Source organism: Salvelinus namaycush, chromosome 27, assembly GCF_016432855.1.
Source record: "Salvelinus namaycush isolate Seneca chromosome 27, SaNama_1.0, whole genome shotgun sequence".
Lineage (NCBI taxonomy): Eukaryota > Metazoa > Chordata > Actinopteri > Salmoniformes > Salmonidae > Salvelinus > Salvelinus namaycush.
In genome coordinates, this window is record NC_052333.1 from 29,334,511 (window position 1) to 29,354,726 (window position 20,216).

Sequence of the window (20,216 nt, forward strand, 5' to 3'; positions counted from 1 at the left end):
ATTGAGTTTGAATAACAGACTGGAAGCTTCAAAGGGAGGGTGGTGCTTGGATTGATTGTTCTTCCTCTGTCAGCCATGATTACCGCAAGGAAACACGTGCCGTCATCATTGCTTTGCACAAAAAGGGCTTCACAGGCAAGGATATTGCTGGCAGTAAGATTGCACCTAAATCCACCATTTATCGGATCATCAAGAACTTCAAGGAGAGCGGTTCAATTGTTGTGAAGAAGGCTTCAGGGTGCCCAAGAAAGTCCAGCAAGCGCCAGGACCGTCTCCTAAAGTTGATTCAGCTGCGGGATCGGGGCACCACCAGTACAGAGCTTGCTCAGGAATGGCATCAGGCAGGTGTGAGTGCATCTGCATGCACAGTGAGGCGAAGACTTTTGGAGGATGGCCTGGTGTCAAGAAGGGCAGCAAAGAAGCCACTTCTCTCCAGGAAAAACATCAGGGACAGACTGATATTCTGCAAAAGGTACATCGATTGGACTGCTGAGGACTGGGGTAAAGTCATTTTCTCTGATTGTTTGGGGCATCCGGAAAAAAGCTTGTCCGGAGAAGACAAGATGAGCGCTACCATCAGTCCTGTGTCATGCCAACAGTAAAGCATCCTGAGACCATTCATGTGTGGGGTTGCTTCTCAACCAAGGGAGTAGGCTCACTCACAATTTTGCCTAAGGACACAGCCATGAATATAGAATGGTACCAACACATCCTCCGAGAGCAACTTCTCCCAACCATCCAGGAACAGTTTGGTGACGAACAATGCCTTTTCCAGCATGATGGAGCACCTTCCCATAAGGCAAAAGTGATAACTAAGTTGCTCGGGGAACAAAACATTGATATTTTGGGTCCATGGCCAGGAAACTCCCCAAACCTTAATCCAATTGAGAACTTATGGTCAATCCTCAAGAGGCGGGTGGACAAACAAAAACCCACAAACTCCAAGCATGGATTATGCAAGAATGGGGTGCCATCAGTCAGGATGTGGCCCAGAAGTTAATTGACAGCATGCCAGGGCAGATTGCAGATGTCTTGAAAAAGAAGGGTCAACACTGCAAATATTGACTCTTTGCATCAACTTCATGTAATTGTCAATAAAATACTTTGACACTTATGAAATGCTTGTAATTATACTTCAGTATTCCTTAGTAACATCTGACAAAAAATAGCTAAAGACACTGAAGCAGCACACTTTGTGGAAATTAATATTTGTGTCATTCTCAAAACTTTTGGCCACGACTGTACAGTATGAACTGTGTTCTTCAGCTCTGTCCATTAGAGCAAGACATGAGAATGGATGTACTGTGTTCTCTTATCAGATGTATCAGGACTAGTTGGTGATCGATTTATTGTGAGAAGATAAAGGCACCATTATGGTCAGACATAGGAGATGAACTATAATGACAGGTCTGCAGCCTTTTGGACCGGATCCACTGAGCTATCATGAATGGGAAATATAACATCCATTTGTGGGTTAGTCTGGTGTAACCAGCGGGTTGCTGGTTGAAATCCCAGGTGAGGGCAAGTTTGAAAATGAAATGGTAACGGCTGGTGACAGAATCTCTCAAGTACTACCGGTGTGCCCTTAAGCAAGGCACTTGTTAACCCCAGACAGCTAGAACTGTGGCTGACCCCCTGAGACACGCGACTTGAGAGGCTTGAAGCAGCACAGGGGGGGGGGGGGGGGGGGGGGGGGTCAGCCACAGGAGAAGAGTGCCAAGGATAATAAAGCACTATTCTGTGATATTTTATTATTTTCTGGTTCTGCTCCAAGGTGGTGTTCTCTCGTGTGGCGCGGGTGTGTAAGAACGACAACGGCGGCTCTCCTCGGGTGCTGGAGCGCTACTGGACCTCCTTCCTGAAGGCGCGGCTCAACTGCTCGGTGCCCGGCGACTCCTTCTTCTACTTCGATGTGCTGCAGTCACTCACCAACGTGCTGCAGATCAACCAGCGCCCCGCAGTGGTGGGAGTGTTCACTACGCAAGCTAACAGGTTAGCCTAGCGGTCAAGAAAGTAGTGGTGAATGAATGTTAAATGACTGGGCACTAGTCCATCAAAGCCAATATCCATACATTTCTGATACAGACAGAATAGCTACTATTTTACCATGCATGCTCCTTTTCACCTGCTTTTTGTATATCTGAACGGGATGGGGGGTAAAAAAACATGGACAATTAAAACCCACCTAAAGATCAAGTCAATTAACCAAAATACAGGTATCGGGTCTGTGTGAATTGTTCTCTGCTTTATTAAACACCCCATGTAGGGCTGGGCGAAATGGACAAAAAAGAATTGCCTAAAAATAATGATGTATCTTTTTTTCAAACTTATTGGCGATTCACAATATATAAAATGTTTTCTCTAAATAAGCTTGCACAATTAAAAGGTCAATACACAGCATTTCAAACAGTCAGGAATAATCTAATGAATTCCGGGCTTATGAAAGTATACCTAAGCTAAATAAAAGCCTTCCACAAGCATAAGACCCACTAATAATTGAATTATTTTCTCAAAATAGTTTAACCTGCTTTTTTTTGCAATAATCACTGATCTGGCTTTCAAGTAGTCTATGAAAATACCTTTTTTTGTTACAAATCTTACCAGAAATATGCACATCCACTAATAGTGACAACCTTCTTGGAGCAGGCGTTCTAGAAAATGAACACAGGTCTCAAACACAATCTCTCAAGCAACAGCCCACATGCTAGTGAGTAGCCAGCTAATCTTAACATTTCAAGTCTAGCCAACTTGGATCTATTTGCTTGCTAAAAAGGTATAACAATTGAACTGTTATGAATGCACCCTCCTGTCCAACTGATTGAACGACGTAGCCTCGTCACTTTCTTAAGATTGAAATCAAGTGGCCTACCTGGATAAGAAGATGCTTATTTCACAGAATGAGAACCAGTTTCCAATTCCTTATATAAACGTGTCTCTTTATGCTCATTGCACATTTATAAAACACAGACTAGAAAGCTAGCACATAACAGTATGTGGCTAAAATGCTGCTATGCCGCGCACGACAAACGGGGCATACATTTTCCACAATCATGTTCATTGATACTCTCGTTTTAGTAGGGTCTGCTATGTTTCACATGTTGGGAGCTGAGACCTAAAAAGGGTATCGTTAAAAAGGTTAAGTTCTCCTTGAGTGGCGCAGTGTTGAGGCGTCACTACAGCCTGGGGTTCAATCCCAGGCCGTGACCGGGAGTCCCATATGGCGGCGCACATTTGGCCCAGCGAGGGTTTGGCAGGGGCGCGTTCCTTGGCTCATCGTGTCTGCAAGCTGACTTCAGTCGATCAGTTGAACAGTGTTTCCTCCGACACATTGGTGCTGCAGGCTTCCGGGTTAAGCGAGCAGGTGTTAAGAAGCAGCGTGGCTTGGCGAGTCATGTTTCGGAGGACGTGTGACTCGAACTTTGCCTCTCCCGAGCCCTTTGGGGAGATTGGATCGCAATTGGAAATCACAAATTTGGGGAGAAAAAAATCTCTAAAATAAAGGTTCACTTCTTGTCTATTACAGTAAAATAATGTCTAATAGTTTTGGTGTCCATATGACCGATTCTGTTGGACCAAACCTCAAATGCAAATAGCGAGTTGAAACTGCTTGCTGTCAGAGAGGAAGAAATTACTTTGTCTTTTGTTGTTGTACTGTAAGTGGCAGGGGCTTGGTGTCTGTGCGAGTGGGATGGTGCACACAGCACAGAAGGAGCGAGACCAAAGACCAAACGCTCATAAAAACAAAAGAACCTAGATTCTTGCGATACAGGCATTTGGAATTTAATGTATAGCCCAGCCCTACCCACATGGTTTAACTACACCACCCCACCCTTCACAATTTGCCAGTTACCCACTATGTATAAAAGAGAGATGCATGCAAGAAAGTAATAAATAAGGGGCTGTTTGAAAGGGGGTCATATAAACATTGCCTTATACAGTATATTTTACAGGTAATATACCACATCTTCTATCTGAAATGGGTATTACACTGCAAGAATATGCAACACCACTAAAACTGGAAAAACGGCGTGATATTCACTCACGCTGGACCTCCTTCCTCGCAGCACAGGAACATTTTTAGTTTTACCACAGAAACGTCTTGATATTGATTTTTAATTATACACAGAGCTGTACTCACCAGATACAAATCATGTTACTTTTTTTTCACCTTGTTTGACCAGCCAACCATGTTTCAACAAACCTTTTCGACAGCTCAATCCCACGAGGCTCTTTTTTTTTAACAAGCTCTTTGCGCCGATCTCCCTCCTCAGTATCCCTGGCTCGGCAGTGTGTGCCTTCTACATGGACGACATAGAGAAGGCCTTCAATGGGAAGTTTAAGGAGCAGAAGACCAGTGACTCAGCCTGGACCCCAGTACCGGAGGAACAGGTGCCTAAGCCCAGGTATGAGACTGTCCTGAAGGGGCACTAGAATACATATGACCAGGCATGACAACAAACCTATGAGTTGGCTATACAGCACCAACAGATCTGGGTCCAGCTAGCACAGTACACACCCATGTTTTGTTTAAATAAGACTTGCCAAATGTAATTTCTCTATTCTCTACTTTAGGCCTGGTTCCTGTGCCGGTGATGGCCCGGCCTCGGCCTACAAGTCATCCATCAACTTTCCCGACGACACGCTGACCTTCATCAAGTCTTACCCGCTGATGGACGAGGCGGTCCCCTCCGTCAACGACCGGCCCTGCTTCACCCGCACCACCAGCAGGTACTGTAGGGCAGTACCAAACAATATAACGATTTCTCTTTGTGTGGACAAATGGCAACATAGACAAATATACAATAATTTACATTTACATTTAAGTCATTTAGCAGACGCTCTTATCCAGAGCGACTTACAAGTTGGTGCATTCACCTTATGATATCCAGTGGAACAACCACTTTACAATAGTGCATCTAACTCTTTTAAGGGGGGGGGGGGTTAGAAGGATTGCTTTATCCTATCCTAGGTATTCCTTAAAGAGGTGGTGCTTCAGTTGTTTCCGGAAGGTGGTGATTGACTCCGCTGACCTGGCGTCGTGGGGGAGTTTGTTCCACCATTGGGGTGCCAGAGCAGCGAACAGTTTTGACTGGGCTGAGCGGGAGCTGTACTTCCTCAGAGGTAGGGAGGCGAGCAGGCCAGAGGTGGATGAACGCAGTGCCCTTGTTTGGGTGTAGGGCCTGATCAGAGCCTGAAGGTACGGAGGTGCCGTTCCCCTCACAGCTCCGTAGGCAAGCACCATGGTCTTGTAGCGGATGCGAGCTTCAACTGGAAGCCAGTGGAGAGAGCGGAGGAGCGGGGTGACGTGAGAGAACTTGGGAAGGTTGAACACCAGACGGGCTGCGGCGTTCTGGATGAGTTGTAGGGGTTTAATGGCACAGGCAGGGAGCCCAGCCAACAGCGAGTTGCAGTAGTCCAGACGGGAGATGACAAGTGCCTGGATTAGGACCTGCGCCGCTTCCTGTGTGAGGCAGGGTCGTACTCTGCGAATGTTGTAGAGCATGAACCTACAGGAACGGGTCACCGCCTACATAATGCAATGTAATATAACATTTGATCAAATTAAACATATCATATCAGTATTTTAGTCCAACCATGTACAGTAAATCTAATTAGTCAATGAATGACACTTTACTCAAACCAGATAACTGATGTTCTCGCTCAGAAACAAAACCCAGAAATTGCCTCAGCCTAGCTACTGCTACTGTATTTGACCGGAGACTTTGGCTTCATCCACAAAGTTTGACATTTACTGGCGGTGCAGAGGTGATATGAGCTGTTTGAGTCTGCCTGTCGTACCCCTTGCTGCTTCTCACTGCAGGAAGCTGATGTGATACTCTGGTAAATGACAACAAAAGTCAGGGGTGCATAGGGAACGTGTTATCTCACGCTGCTCCCAAATCTAGAGACAAAACATCCTGGTGAAATGTCTCGAAGTCCTAGTGAAGTCATGGAAATATTGGAGATAAAATGGGGTTTAAATCATAGGATATTCTCATCGAGTGTGTTGCATTCATGAACCCGAGGAAATAACATATTTTATATCATAGTTGATGTTAATAAACTGAAAATGACATACAGTGGCTATGCAGTCTTTAGCAGCCAGTTGAGATGACTGGCGTTAGACATGCACGTGCAAACACACAAAGATAAGAACCTGCACATTCTGGAAGCAATCATGGTTCATTTACAAAACCTTCCTTGACAGCCATTCGGGAAAGTGCCAAATCTCCCCCAGAAAGTAGCCCAAAGCAGCTGCAGTCTAGCACTTCTGTCTACCCCATTTGAGTGTGCTCTCCACTCCATCTTTTGGTGCACAGAAAATTACAGAATCACGCGGGTTAAAATCAGGAAAGCACAAAGGGTTGAAAAACCATATCCAACTGAAAGTCTCCCGAGTGGCCCAGCGGTCTAAAGCACTGCTTCTCAGTGCTAGAGGCGTCACTACAGACGCCCTGGGTCGATTCCAGCCTCTATCACAACCGGCCGGGACTGGGAGTCCCATAGAGCGGCGCACAATTGGCCCAGCGTAGGCCGTCATTGTAAATAAGAATTTGTTCTTAACTGACTTGCCAAGTTAAATAAATAAAATAAAATACAATTATAACCCTATGTTGACCCGTATCTCCATGCCAGTCATGGCGGTGCACTTGTTCTGAATGACTGACACATTATGGCTGACTAGTTACCAGTTCCGGCCGTACAATCAGCGCAAACTGTGTTTTTCCCTTCTCCAGGTACAAGCTGACTCAGATTGCGGTGGACACCTCTGCCGGGCCGTCTAAGGACCGCACTGTGGTCTTCCTGGGCTCAGAGGATGGCAGGGTCCTGAAGGTGTTGTCCAGCACTCATCCTAACGCCTCCTTTGGCTCCCAACTCTTGGAGGACATTGATGTCTATAACCCCTCTAAGTCAGTACAGAACCTCTATAAGTCAGTCTATAACAGGTGTGGTAAAAGCAAGTCGGTAATGGAATGAAAACCGGACTGTTATATAAGCACCAGTGTCTAATTTCAGCCGGGAACGTCTCCAAATGAATTAGTCTATACCTGATTTAAAGGAATACGGTATAAATACTGACCACGTCATCATAATGACGCAAAAAGCGTAATAGGATGCAAAACGATAAGTCCTATTTTTTGAAAACTTGATTTCTGACATGCAAAACATTTTGGGACTATACTAACAGTGGACTAATGAAACAAATACCCCAAAAAGTTTTTGAGTGGAGTATTCCTTTGAAGCTGTAACCCACATTATTATGGTATTACCCCTACCAAATGATCAAAATATTAACTAAGGTAGTTCACAGGCAGAGTAATTGTACTTTCCACACTATATTAGGTGTTCAAATGGTATATAAACTTACTAAATGAACATGTATTACAGAGATAGCCTAGCCTTTAGCCTCCCGGGCTCCCATTTCTATCTGTGACTGATGAATTGTACTGTGTTTCACGTATCTGTGGTGTAACTCTAATCCATTAGTATGGTTGTGCTGTAAGGGTTATCACGTGTCATGTGACCATATTTTGCCACAGGTGTAACGTTCAGGGGCAGGATGACAGGAGGATTCTGGGAATGGAGCTGGATAAGGAGCATCATGCCTTGTTCGTGGCCTTCACCAGCTGTGTCATCAGAGTACCACTCAGCCGCTGCACGGAGCACGGCGCCTGTAAAAAGTGAGTTACAACAAAGCAGAAATGATTGTGTAAGAATGCAAAGAGGAGGATATGCAGTATTGTTAGGATTTAGTACTGCTTTTACACTGCTCAAAATCGTTTGCTCTGTGTTATAACAAATACTTAGTCTCTGGATACCAAGCTCTTTAAATGTCAATTTGTGGTCAAGTGATTTCAGTATAAACAAATATTTATATTTGTTCTAGTCATTTGGCCGATAATGGCGCAAGAAGAGTACAGGGAAAGCATGAGGAAATTACCAAATTCTCCAAATGTATTTGGCGCAGAGAGCATATTTTGGCAAACAACCAAAACATTTGAAAGGGCGGCTTAATTGCCCGTATAATCAATATTTGAACAGCCTGTAAATGTTGGGGGAAATGTTCACGATATCATTAGCACAGAATACAACATCAAGAATATCAGTATAGTTGACTGATCCTCCCATTGGAATAATGGGAGGATCATTTAATAATAATAATAATTTAAACACCAACAAAAAAACGAATTTCCTCCTTCATAGTCTGACACACACACACTCGCACGGGCATGCACACAAACACAGTAGGTCAGCCCACAATGATGCCGTGTGCATAATCTTCTACTGGTGGGATGTGAGGGAGGCAGGGGTTCATGGAAACAGAGAACTGAGTGACAAGTGAGAGACCAAAAGAAGACAGCCCTCTCTCCTCCTCCCATAGGCAAGTGTATGACAGCCCCTCCCTTCTTTCTCCCTGAGAGCTCCCCCTCAGTCCCCGTGGCCCTGGCTGTCAGTGTGTCACCACGGCTGGGGGAGAGAGACTGAGGACACCTGTCACTAAGATGACTTGCTTCACTCCTCCAGGCGGCCCGTAATGACACACACACACAAATATTTAGAAACAGATGCACACACCTGTCCTCTAAGGTCTGTCACGGGCAGACTTGTCATCTTGGAGAAAGAGCTAAAACACACACTGACACTGTCAGACACAATCACCTCTCCCGAGTTCACACGCAGGCCAGCCAGTCTCGCTCTGCAGAGCACCAGCTGGGGAATAGCCCCAACAGAATACGCTCCACTAGACCGCAGCAGTATCCTTGGCTCAAGTGTGTGTGTGGCGTGTCACTGTGTCAAAGTAGACACAGTCGGGCGCCCATCGCCTGCACGCCAAGGAGCGATATCATACAGGGATTTTAACCGCCTCTTGCCTCGTCATTTTTCTAGGAGTTGTCTGTCGTCCCGCGACCCGTACTGCATCTGGCTCCGGACTGGGAGCTGTGCCAACATGGCGCCAGGGTTCAAGTAAGTGTCACTTTCCTTCCTGTCGCGCTGAAAGCCGTCAATCTGAAAGGTAATAAAGGTTTGAGAGTGTGATCGTATATCTATCATCGGTATTGGGCCCCATAAAAGGAGAGGAGAGTAGAGAGTAGAAGATATGAGGGAAATAAATCTCAAACCCTGTGGAAGTCATATTAAAGAAGAATGTATTGAGTGAGTGACATCATTGTACTGCAGATAAGGACCGCTCTTCAAAGATGCATTTTCTTGCGCTAGTCAGTTTCTTTATACCAGCAAATTATACACTCTGGTACACTGTATGCTAATATGCATTCATTTGTTTCATTATATCTGCTGGCTTTGGGCCAGTTTCCACTTGTGCAATGCACTTTAAGTGAAAGGAACGCTCAACCACTTGAGCCACAATGGCTTGAGTTCATTGATTTATTTATGAGCTGACAGATACTGCAATCGTCAGGAATAAAACATGTTTTCACCCCGGACCTCCTGAAAATGGAAATAGTCTCTCTAATTCTCTGGAACATAAGAAATGACTAAACAACTGATGGGTTGCCATCGATCAGTTCTCATGAACTGAAGAGGGGTCATTTGACACTGTGACTCATAATCGTTGATCTCCAGTGCTATCGAAAAAGCTGCTGTGTAAGGGCTTATGGTGATTCACTTGGCCATGCCACCAGTTAACCTTGTTCCACAACCCCACCCATTCCCTAGCAGTGATTCTGCTCCTGGTTTCTGTCCGAACCTAGTGCCATCGCACCCGAGTCAACTAATCAAACAAATTGTCAACACTTTGTTTCGCTGATATGTGACATCCCCTGAAAGATTTTCTTTTTTTTTTTTTTGTTACTTGGTCAGTAAAAAATGAAGATTTTAGATGTGTGGGACCAAGGAGAATAGTGGAACAAGTGCCTGTTTTGACTGCTGCAGAATTGAGTTTCGAAATGGCACTTCCAGGGTTGGCGGTTTAGCGCATTTTGTCATGTTGTGTCCGCAGTAAAGGCCTAGATTGAATCTTTTAGATGCTGGGAGAAAAAGTCATTTAGCTTTTTAAATGTCGTAGTGCATCTAATTTTGGGATTTGTAGGAAAACGTTTCATGACGTTCCTCATTCCAGCAGCACAGGAATTGGTGGTTTAAGATGGGGTTTCATGAACTTTGAGACTATTGCAAGTTCCATGAAGTTCCACTCAAAAGTATCAATCACAATTTTGGATAGAGAGTTAGAGTTCAGTGGACGAGGAACGTTTTCAGGGTTCTGGAAACACCTCATCCAGGACACTGTGGTTCAGTCACTTCCCTAAGATGAGCAGCAGATGGGCCTTGTTGTCGTGGCAGCGAGTCAGTGGTTTCCCTGGAGACTAATGGGTTGATCCAGAGGTGAATGTGACAGCCGCTTTGGCAGACAGGCCGTCTTTGCAAAACGCTCCAAAGAGCTCCCAAGTGAGGCAACCGGCAAAAAACTAAATGGAGCTGAAGTCAGTCTTGAAGGAACTCTGCAGCCTGGCCCGCCACGGTTTAAAATATGTTGTTTGTTCTCCTAAACTTAAACTTCTATTTAGGCCTACTCAAACTGAATCCTCCGTATTTGGTTGTGAGTGGGTGTCCCTACCTGTGACTGTTTCTTTTTCCAGTGGTGGAAAAAGTACCCAATTGTCATACTTGAGTAAAAGTAAAGATACGTTAATAGAAATTAACTTGAGTAAAAGTGAAAGTCAGCCAGTAAAATACTACTTGAGTAAAAGTCTAAAAGTATTTGGTTTTAAATGTACTTAAGTATCAAAAGTAAATGTAATTGATCAAAGTAGGGATGACCAGGGATGTTCTCTTGATAAGTGCATAAATTGGACCATTTTCCTGTCCTGCTAAGCATTCAAAATTGAACGAGTACTTTTGGGTGTCAGGGAAAATGTATGGAGTAAAAAGTACATTATTTTCTTTAGGAATGTAGTGAAGTAAAAAATAAAAATACCAAAAAAACAACTTAAGTAATACGTGAAAGTATTTTTACTTAAGTACTTTACACCACTGTAAATATCTACTTACAGTATCTGCTTATATCTACTTATATCACTATGTGTGAATGCATCTCTGGTAGGTCGTTGTTTGCAAGTATGCGTTATCAGTCTTTTTTCTGAGAATTTGCATCTATTCATATGTATGTCTCCTAGTCCTTTGCCCTCATTCATTACAAGTAAATAGAAGAGCTTTAAAGTGTCAGTGAGGGAAATGAATAGCGCTCTCTCGCTCAAGCATCCCACACTTTTTTGAAAATGGATACACAGAGAGCGAGTGAACGAGAGCGCGAGAGGAGAGAAAAAGCCAAAACAAACAAATGAACACAAAGCAAGGACTCCGCAGCTCCGAGATGGAAATGGCTGGAGGGTGAATGAGAGTGTGCGCCCGTTGGTGTCAGAAGTAGGATCCAACCTAATCCTATTCATTCCCCTTCCCATAATGAACACTTGTGTGCTGCCTTCAAACCGCACATTCCATTAGCTTCCAGCCACTCTAAATGTATCTGGTTGTGTGTGGACCTTTCCTCTCATTCACGAGCACGCTGCATCTAAATCTATCGATGGCAATCAGTGCAAGCGGCATGCACTGATTGAAAAATCCTAATGAGAATGAACACTCCGTGGGTAGGAGGGGAGAGTGGCCCCAAATACAGCCCTTAATAGTTAAAACACGCACTCGTGTGTTTCACATCCCTCAAAAGTGTGCTGGAATATGCACAGGCAAGACACTGTGTCTGGCTACATATTTTGTTTGAATAGGGTCTGGATTATGACCTTGGCTTTAGTCATAGCTGCCTTTTTCCTCCTGACTGATGCAAGCTGTCCTTGCCAAATGAGGCCCGGCGACATCTGCTCCGCCTGTCACCTGATAGGAAGAGTGATTGTCATCTGACCTTTATCAGTCGTGGCGCTGGCTTCTAATTGGATAGCGTACAAGGGAAGAACAGCAAAAATGGATGTTCTCTCCGTTCGTGCCATTTTCCTGATTCGCCCACCTTGTCGGTGGATGGTGATGTCATAGGCATATGCAGGATGTCTCTGACACAATGTACGGGCTATAGAAATTCTTCTCTCCTCCACGACTGGCAGGTCGGGCAAGTTCTCTGTGTCAGGATGGCGCTGAATGGGCTTCCAGCCTGGAGTGAATGACACGGGTCCCAATTACAGTTGGATAGATGGCAGCAGACAGGAAAACAGGTGATGAACCTCCTTTTTTTACTCTCTCTCTCTCCAGGGCTGGCTTTGACCAGGACATCGAGGGAGACCACTCACTGTACCCTGACAACTGCCACGGTGAGCTATTATCAACGTCCCCATGGCAACATGCCATTCACCTAAACATTAGCCCTGTAAAAAGAGGGTCTATTCCTTCATGGAAGAATGGGTTTCACAGGCTACCATGGTGCTATATCAAATATCTCCTCCCCTGTTGCTTGATCTGTTATGGATTTAATTGATGATGTAGCAATTGAATTTGCTACCTGTCACTCTGCCAGCTAACATTGAAGTGGTACAGTATCAAATTGTATTTGCCACATGCGCCAAATTCAACAGGTGTAGACCTTACAGTGAAATGCTTGCTTACAAGCCCTTAACCAACAATGCAGTTTTAAGAAAATACCAAAAAATATATATATTTTTAAGTATGTTCTTAGATACACACGGAAGTTCTATCAACAAGGCTACATACTGCAGACACATTTACATGCTACACTGCACGTTTATATAAGGCAGACTAAAGTACAAGAATATGAAGAGAAAAGTACGGTAGGGGAGAAAATGGCACATCTATAAAGTATTTTATGACACTTGAATCCACAACTGGGTCACAATTTGGAAATATCCAGAGCAGTCCAACCTACTTGTATTTCACGTCACGCCACCGGAAAACCCCATTTATTTTCTTATGTCTTTGTGAGTAGTATGTAATTCACTCCGTCTTTTCTCTCTCCATATTAATGCTTTGTTTTGCTCCCATCAGCAGATGTGCTGGCGACCACACGAAACCAGAACTCTGCGGCAGACTCGGCCTACGGTCAGTTTCCATTTCTCCCAGTCTCTCGCCCTTTCTTTCTCCCTGTGTTGCTTTCCAATTTGTTTTATTGTAGTATGACTGCGCATAAACACTTTGAATTAAGTTACATGCAATGAATTTGCTATAACTATTGGCAATTAGTAGTTTCACATCATGACGATGTGAACGGTGACCCTTTGCATCTTGTATGTCTAATATCTTGAAAACTTGACTGCTGACATGCAAAACATTTTGGGACTGTATCAACAGTGGACTAATGAAACAAATCCACAAAAAAAACAGTTTAAGTGTATTTTCCCTTTAAGGCTTCTCACTAGACAACTTGAAAATGAGAGTACCCCAATCTTTTCCGTGTCTGTTAAGCCTTTTGACTTAGAGACCATTATAGCTTTTTATTTGACTTTTTACTAAGTATTGTTTGATTTGAACAGGTTCAGTTTGCTCCTTCACAGGGCTACAAACATTGCTCTAGTTCCACATCTTGTAGAGAAGATTAAACACGTGTTGCTGCTTGTGGAAATTGGAGGCTGATGAGTAAGATCAGATACACTTTTTAAACCAAGAGGATCTACTTGGTTAGCCGATAGATAATGTACTTTCAATCTCGCAATTCATGACTCGGGCGTGGCCAAGTCAATAAACCCCTCTGGTAGGCCTAATATTACTTGAGCGTGGTAATTGTAATTCACAGAGCGAGCCTCACACCAGAGAAGACCCTTGTGTGATGTAATAGAAGCCCAGCCTTTGCCGTTCACTGTGATTAACCCATGGAGTGAACGACGCTATTAGAGGCCAATGGAGAGACTAGCCTCGGCTGCCAACAGGCACGTTGGGCTTTAACCTCCTGGCCCTGGCGTAGCTCAGCCAAGCGTGAATGTCTGTCAGAGAAGTGATTTCTCGATTGGGGGAAGTCCAATTCTGACTGGAGTCTGTTTTTTTAATAATGCTATTTTGAGTGAACTTTTCGACTGGCCCCCAGGTGCAATCTGTGTATAAAATCATGGCGATATCGCCTCATTAGCAATCAATCCCATCATGCAGCAGCACACAGGGTTCAAGGTAGCCCTCCGCGAGCACCGGGAACACAGCGAAGGTGGTTTTCAATCACTGAAACCCCCAGAAACACTGGCAATGCCAAAGACCTTGAACCGGTCTTGATGACTATGCAGAAACGTCATGACTCCAATGATGGACTAGGCCTAGGGAGCATGCCAAAGTTTAGCCAGGTACACAGATCACAGTGACTGTTTGTCATTTCTGAATGCCTATGAAACAAACATTGAAACAAATCAATTTAATGAAGGCAATGCTTTACTGATCCTGGTAAAAACCAGGGGATGGAAATATGACATGAGAACTTGCACTTGGAATATATTCTCTTTATCGTAGATTTACATACAATAATTATTGATATACCCGTAAGCCAGTTATGAGGATGAACTGTGTCCATAAATCCTGCCCAAATCTGACATATGAACTTTAGTTCTGAAATGGATACTTTATACATAATTTTGAGATACATCAATAGGACATAGGGAATGCAGTTGGTTATTGAACTGCAGCTCATATAGTAAATTACAGTGCCATTGTGCCCGTCTATGATTACTCCACAAAGCCTAAGTGGTCCGCAGTGTTCTAAGAGATTGGTCCTGCGGCTGTAGAACATTGGACAGACCTGTGTTGTGCCAGCTGGCTCGAACAATCCAGTCCAAAAATTGGCCTTGGTTTGTTCCGAAAGCTCTACAAGGTCTTTAAAAGGAACCAGAGCCCCCTTCGAAAAAGGTCTTGCGGGTGAACGCTGTGCAAATGATCATAATTACCGGCAATTTATGACTTATTTGGCAGTAACTGATGCTATAGACCTTCCCTTTTAATACAAGGAAGATAACACAGACACTCCATTTGTAAGTGCCTCAACTCATTAAAAAACACTTTAGGAACTCGGCGGTGGATCGTCAGCTCGGGTGGAGGTATGTAATTATGGGGCCGAGACGTAGCAGAAATCACATCAGATTATCTCATGTGCATGCGTTATGTGGACGTCGGCGTGGTATGCCGACCTCCTAATTACTTTTACGGCAGCTTAACGTATTTCCTATAGCCGTCCGCGGTTTATCACCTTGTAACAGTATGCACCACGCGGAGCCGCGGCCGGGCCGTATCATTAACAAATGTACACGACACGCACGTCTTCACCTAGTGGAAATCCATGGCATAAAGAGAGTCATACAGTGGTAGGTGTAACGCCGTATTGAAAAGCCTATGTGTAAATAAATGAAGAGGCTGGGGAAACGATTGAATCGTCAGTTGGCATTGACGTTCAGATTGAGTCAGACAAAGGGAAGATTGGTCTTTTGAGACCGGGCTGAATATAATTTCTCTCACCACTGAGAACACCACAAACCTCTATTATACCCTGCGAGTGAGTCACTGTAGCCGGTTATCATGCTCAGGTTTTCATGTATTCAGCTTCTCTTGGGGGTGCCTAGTGGCTTTACTTGTTGACGCAGTGATTTCCCAGGCACATTCATGCAGGAAACATCAATCCTGAAGGGAAGCGCTGTCATGTTAGGCTTGGCAGCATCCATTACAGCTGTGACGAGGGTGTTCCGCCTGAAACGAGCAAAACAAGATAATGAATTTACTGCCCGTCGAGCGACGTGTGCATAAGGGAAAGCCAATGATTCCAGTGGCATTTATCCTAGAGATAGGCAAGGTGTTGTACAGACCTAACAGCAACGTGTCATACTTGCACTGTACATTTAATGGTCGGAAGCAGAGAGAGTTTGAAACTCACAAATTGAAATTTGCTGGTGGTGAATTCACTTTAATGATGGGGTGGTGAAAATTTTAACTGAAAATATTTTCCTTTCTTTGTCTGGTGAAAAGGTGTGCCTGACCTTTCACCTTTTATTTAATTAGGCAAGTCAGTTAAGAACAAATTCTTATTTACAATGACGGCCTACCCCGGTCAAACCTGGACGACGCTAGGCCAATTGTGCGCCTCCCTATAGGACTCCCAATCACGGCCGGAAGTGATACAGCCTGGATTCGAACCGGGGACTGTAGTGACGTCTCCTGCACTGAGATGCAGTGCCTTAGACCGCTGTGCCACTCGGGAGCCCCGTACCATATAGATATGGTAATAAATAAATAAAATGTAAATGGCAATGAATGACTAAAGCTTTTCAGAATTCTGATTAAAAGGCTTTACTGATCAGTGTTCGTAGAAGATTTATTGACTGTTAGACCTCTCGCACAGTGACCAACCAGAAACTGAGCGAAGCCGTTTTTACCAAATATACTAAATTTCCCCAATTTGTCCTTGGAAAAACTGAGTTTGAAGCCAGTTGGATTATTTTAACAAATCACAAGCCTCTCCAGCATACATCATTTCACCTATTACTTAAACCTAACATTCGCATTGTCCTGGCTCAAGAGTGCTCAGGTTCAGAACATACATGTGTTACTATAAACCCCAGCAGAAATACATTACCCAGCAACCTGAAGTGGAGCTCTGCTGAACTTAAAGACCTGCTGAAAATACCAGATGCTCCCCATGTAATTGGATACGTGAAAATGCACCATTTTCTAGTTGTACAACTAGGAAACATATTATATTATGCAAACTGTTTGACAGCTCCGATTCTGTTCCCTGGCGGGCTCTAGTCATAATGCCTTTCCCCTCAACCACTAATCCCAAAATGCCTTACATATGTTAAGGTAAAGTGCATATACACACTTATAATAAAACTCATAATAACACTATGTGGATTTCAGTTAACAGAGCATTCACTGGGCACTCCAATTCCACCACTAAGTGCTAAATGTTATATTCATCTGCCAGAATTATCGCTATCTGTGCTACTGTTAAATTACTGTTTATGACCAAGAACAAAATGCACACAGTTCATTTTTTTTGATTGGGGTGTATACAAAATGGGCTACAAAAATATGTATATGCAGATAACTGCCAAAATAAACGGAACACCAACAAAGTGTCTTAATATAATTTTGGGCCAGCATGAGCCAGAACTGCTTCAATGCGTCTTGACATAGATTCTACAAGTGTCTGGAACTCTATTGGAGGGATGCGACACCATTCTTCCACAAGAAATTCCATCATTTGGTGTTTTGCCGTCTCGGGCACCACTCCAGAATCTCCTATAAGTGTTCAATTGGGTTGAGATCTGGTGACTGAGACAGCCATGGCATATGGTTTACATTGTTTTTATGCTCATAAAACCATTCAGTGACCACTCGTGCCCTGTAGATGGGGGCATTGTCATGGCAGACAAAATAATGGACTGCCCAGCATTTTTATACATGACCCTAAGCATGATGGGATGTTAATTGCTTAACTAACTCACAAACCACACTTTTGTAGAAGCACCTGCTTTCAATATACTTTGTATCCCTCTTACCCATTATTTTGGCAGTTACATATATCTACCAGAGGACCTTTGTTCAGAATATCACCTCAAGGCAGGGTAGAGATTCTGATGCATGTTTTGCTCACCGGCAGTTCCGTAATCCTTCAAAAGGCACATCCTGCCAAGTCCTGAGGCCTGGTCTAGCCTCCATTGGCACTAAGCAGAGAAATCTGGATACCTCATACTCCCAGCAGATATCCATATGTCCTGTTCATTGAAGCCAAATAAAGAGGCACGATCACACCCTTTATTAGCACTCGCTATAATGCTTACAGTGCGCCGTATCGTGTCAAGATGACGCCAAGATGAATGCTTCGTAAACATCTCATCTGTCTTCACGTGCAGTAGCATTGCTGTCCTGCCAACAGAAGCAACACTGCCGTGAAGTATCAAACAGTCCCATTTTGATTGGTTGCTATATTAACCGGTCTGTGCTTGACATTGCTATAAGTGTTATGGAAAGTGATCACATGTATTTATAAAGCCCTCAGCAGATTTCACAGGGTGCCATACAGAAACCCAGACTAAAACCCCAAACAGCAAAAGCATTGCAGATGTAGAAAGGCAAAATAAAGTGCAGGTTGCTTGGGACTGTATGTATCAGACTTGGCTAATGGCCAAGACAACAGTTGAGTGTACTCAGATTATTATTCTGGGTCTCGGGTAAATTCAAAGCACACGTGTGTGTGTGTGTGTGTGTGTGTGTGTGTGTGTGTGTGTGTGTGTGTGTGTGTGTGTGTGTGTGTGTGTGTGTGTGTGTGTGTGTGTGTGTGTGTGTGTGTGTGTGTGTGTGTGTGTGTGTGTGTGTGTGCGCGCCACACTCTCTTAGGCCTAAGGTAACAGGGTTTCTAATTTCGGTCAGCAGTTCGTGACCTTTAAGCGAGACTATCAAGGGACAGTGTGTGCCGCAACAAAGGCAACGTCAACAACCCTTGTTTCACGCCGCGTGAATGCCAATGCATCGGCCTGTGAGTAGAATCTAATGCCAGTGCTGGAGTCCCTGTACCTACGTACGTACTCAGACCCTGAATATATTATATCCCTGAGTATTCCTTTCTCTGTTCTTGCCCCTGTCATAAAAAGTATTTGATTGTGCGATAGCTTGGTTTCTAATAGAAGTCATTTGTACTCTATGACAAACGGAAGATGTGTTACACACTATATTGACTTTTCTTTGTTGTCAAATGATATCTGGAGCATATCCAAGCCAATCAATTTTCGGTGTCATAACTGTTTACTGGAGTCGGTAGATACCTGGCACATTCAACACTGTTTTGACAACAACAGAAGCCATGACTCTCGAAGCAGATCCCTACGTTTTAACCCTTGAATGCTACTCTAAAGTTAGTTGGCAGGCCGTGCCAGCATATCGCCCGGGATCTCAAACCGGTGCTGAAATCCGAGGTTTATCATGCATTTGGTTCCCATTAGAGGCGAGGAATCCTCTGAGAACATCACTCTTTCTGGAAATATGTGACCTACATAAGAGTCTATATGAGAACCACATGGGAAGGGCTTTGCTCGACGGGGCTTTCGAGAGAAAGACATTCGTTTTGGTTGAGTCTAATTACCATATCTGTCTCTCTCTCGCCATGTCCTATTTTTAACTTTTGGAGGGGGGGAAGAGACAACGATGAGATGAAAGTAAGCGTGTTGGTGCTCACCAGGGGGAGATGCTATTAGTGGTGGGTGGATGTGTGTGTTCTGTTTTGGTATTCTTTTGCATAAAGAATGTCATTATTGTGTATTCTTCTACTTCAAACTTTTAGATCTAGAAATCTGTTCTGATTGCAAGACCACGGGCCAAGTACTGTTTCATACGTCACACTTTAACAATTACTCCAAGATATCAACATCTTATGACACTATATACATGGTACCTTATTAATGAAAAATGTGACTGACCACAACTTCTTTTCAAGGAAGCAACAAGCGACGCTTTCTTTAGTTACCTCAGTCCAGCATGTTCATCCACTCTTCCTAATCCCTCTGTTAGACCTTCATGACATTTTAATGGAGCTCCCCAGAGGACACAGACACCATTATCTCTGCTGGGCTAAACCCAACCCCAGCTGCTGCTCTGCTGGATAGGCTAGGGCACCATTCTCATTTAGCCTCCCCATAACCGAGCTGCAAGTCCTTGGCTGCAGCGTGCCTGTTCGAGCCCCGATAAGCTTCTGGATATCGGAGTGTTGATCTTGGCCAGTGCGAGAAGCCAGGTGCACCTGCAGTGAAGTATGAACTCAAATCAACTCTGCAGAGGGGGAGAAAAACATGGCTTTCCTCCCAGCGTCCTCTAAGCTTTGTGTGCTCTGTGTTTAGAGTCTGGGTTGATTTGGGTGTTTGTTATGATCAACGAGTAGACTGTCTGGAGGCTCCTCTGTTGTGGCCTCCTGAGACAGTGGCAGCAGAGTGCTTGGCAGGATAGCTCTCTGTGTTTGATGGAGGGAAGAATGAATGACTTGGGGGCTGGATTCAATCCGTATTGCGGAAGTATAGCCTAAGATGCGCGTTGTAGCTCGATTTGAAATTTTAAAAGCAATGTTTCCATTTTTGCGGACAGTGCATTCACGGTAATGCTGTGTCGTCTCAATCAGAAATTGCCTTTACATTTTAACGCAGATCTTCCGCGATACGGATTTGAATCGAGCCCTTGATTTAGGATGACTCATGCTGTTACAGCCACAATGTGGCGGGGGGGGGGAGAGCGAATGTGAAATCCTTTTGATGTCATGACAGGACCTGACAAGGAAGGTTTTATTTTCG

At 44.1% G+C, this 20,216-nt stretch overlaps 1 protein-coding gene across 1 annotated transcript in view; it reads left to right on the forward strand.

The window, feature by feature from the left end:
* Nucleotides 1-20,216, forward strand: part of LOC120022219 (semaphorin-6D-like) — a 109,980-nt gene that overhangs the window by 87,135 nt on the left and 2,629 nt on the right. Inside the window, exons 12-19 of the mRNA XM_038966098.1 lie at nt 1,775-1,992; nt 4,272-4,403; nt 4,573-4,728; nt 6,738-6,911; nt 7,542-7,682; nt 8,890-8,967; nt 12,217-12,275; nt 12,964-13,017. Of these exons, the coding sequence (XP_038822026.1) occupies nt 1,775-1,992; nt 4,272-4,403; nt 4,573-4,728; nt 6,738-6,911; nt 7,542-7,682; nt 8,890-8,967; nt 12,217-12,275; nt 12,964-13,017 (1,012 nt within the window). The remainder of the gene's footprint in view (nt 1-1,774; nt 1,993-4,271; nt 4,404-4,572; nt 4,729-6,737; nt 6,912-7,541; nt 7,683-8,889; nt 8,968-12,216; nt 12,276-12,963; nt 13,018-20,216) is intronic.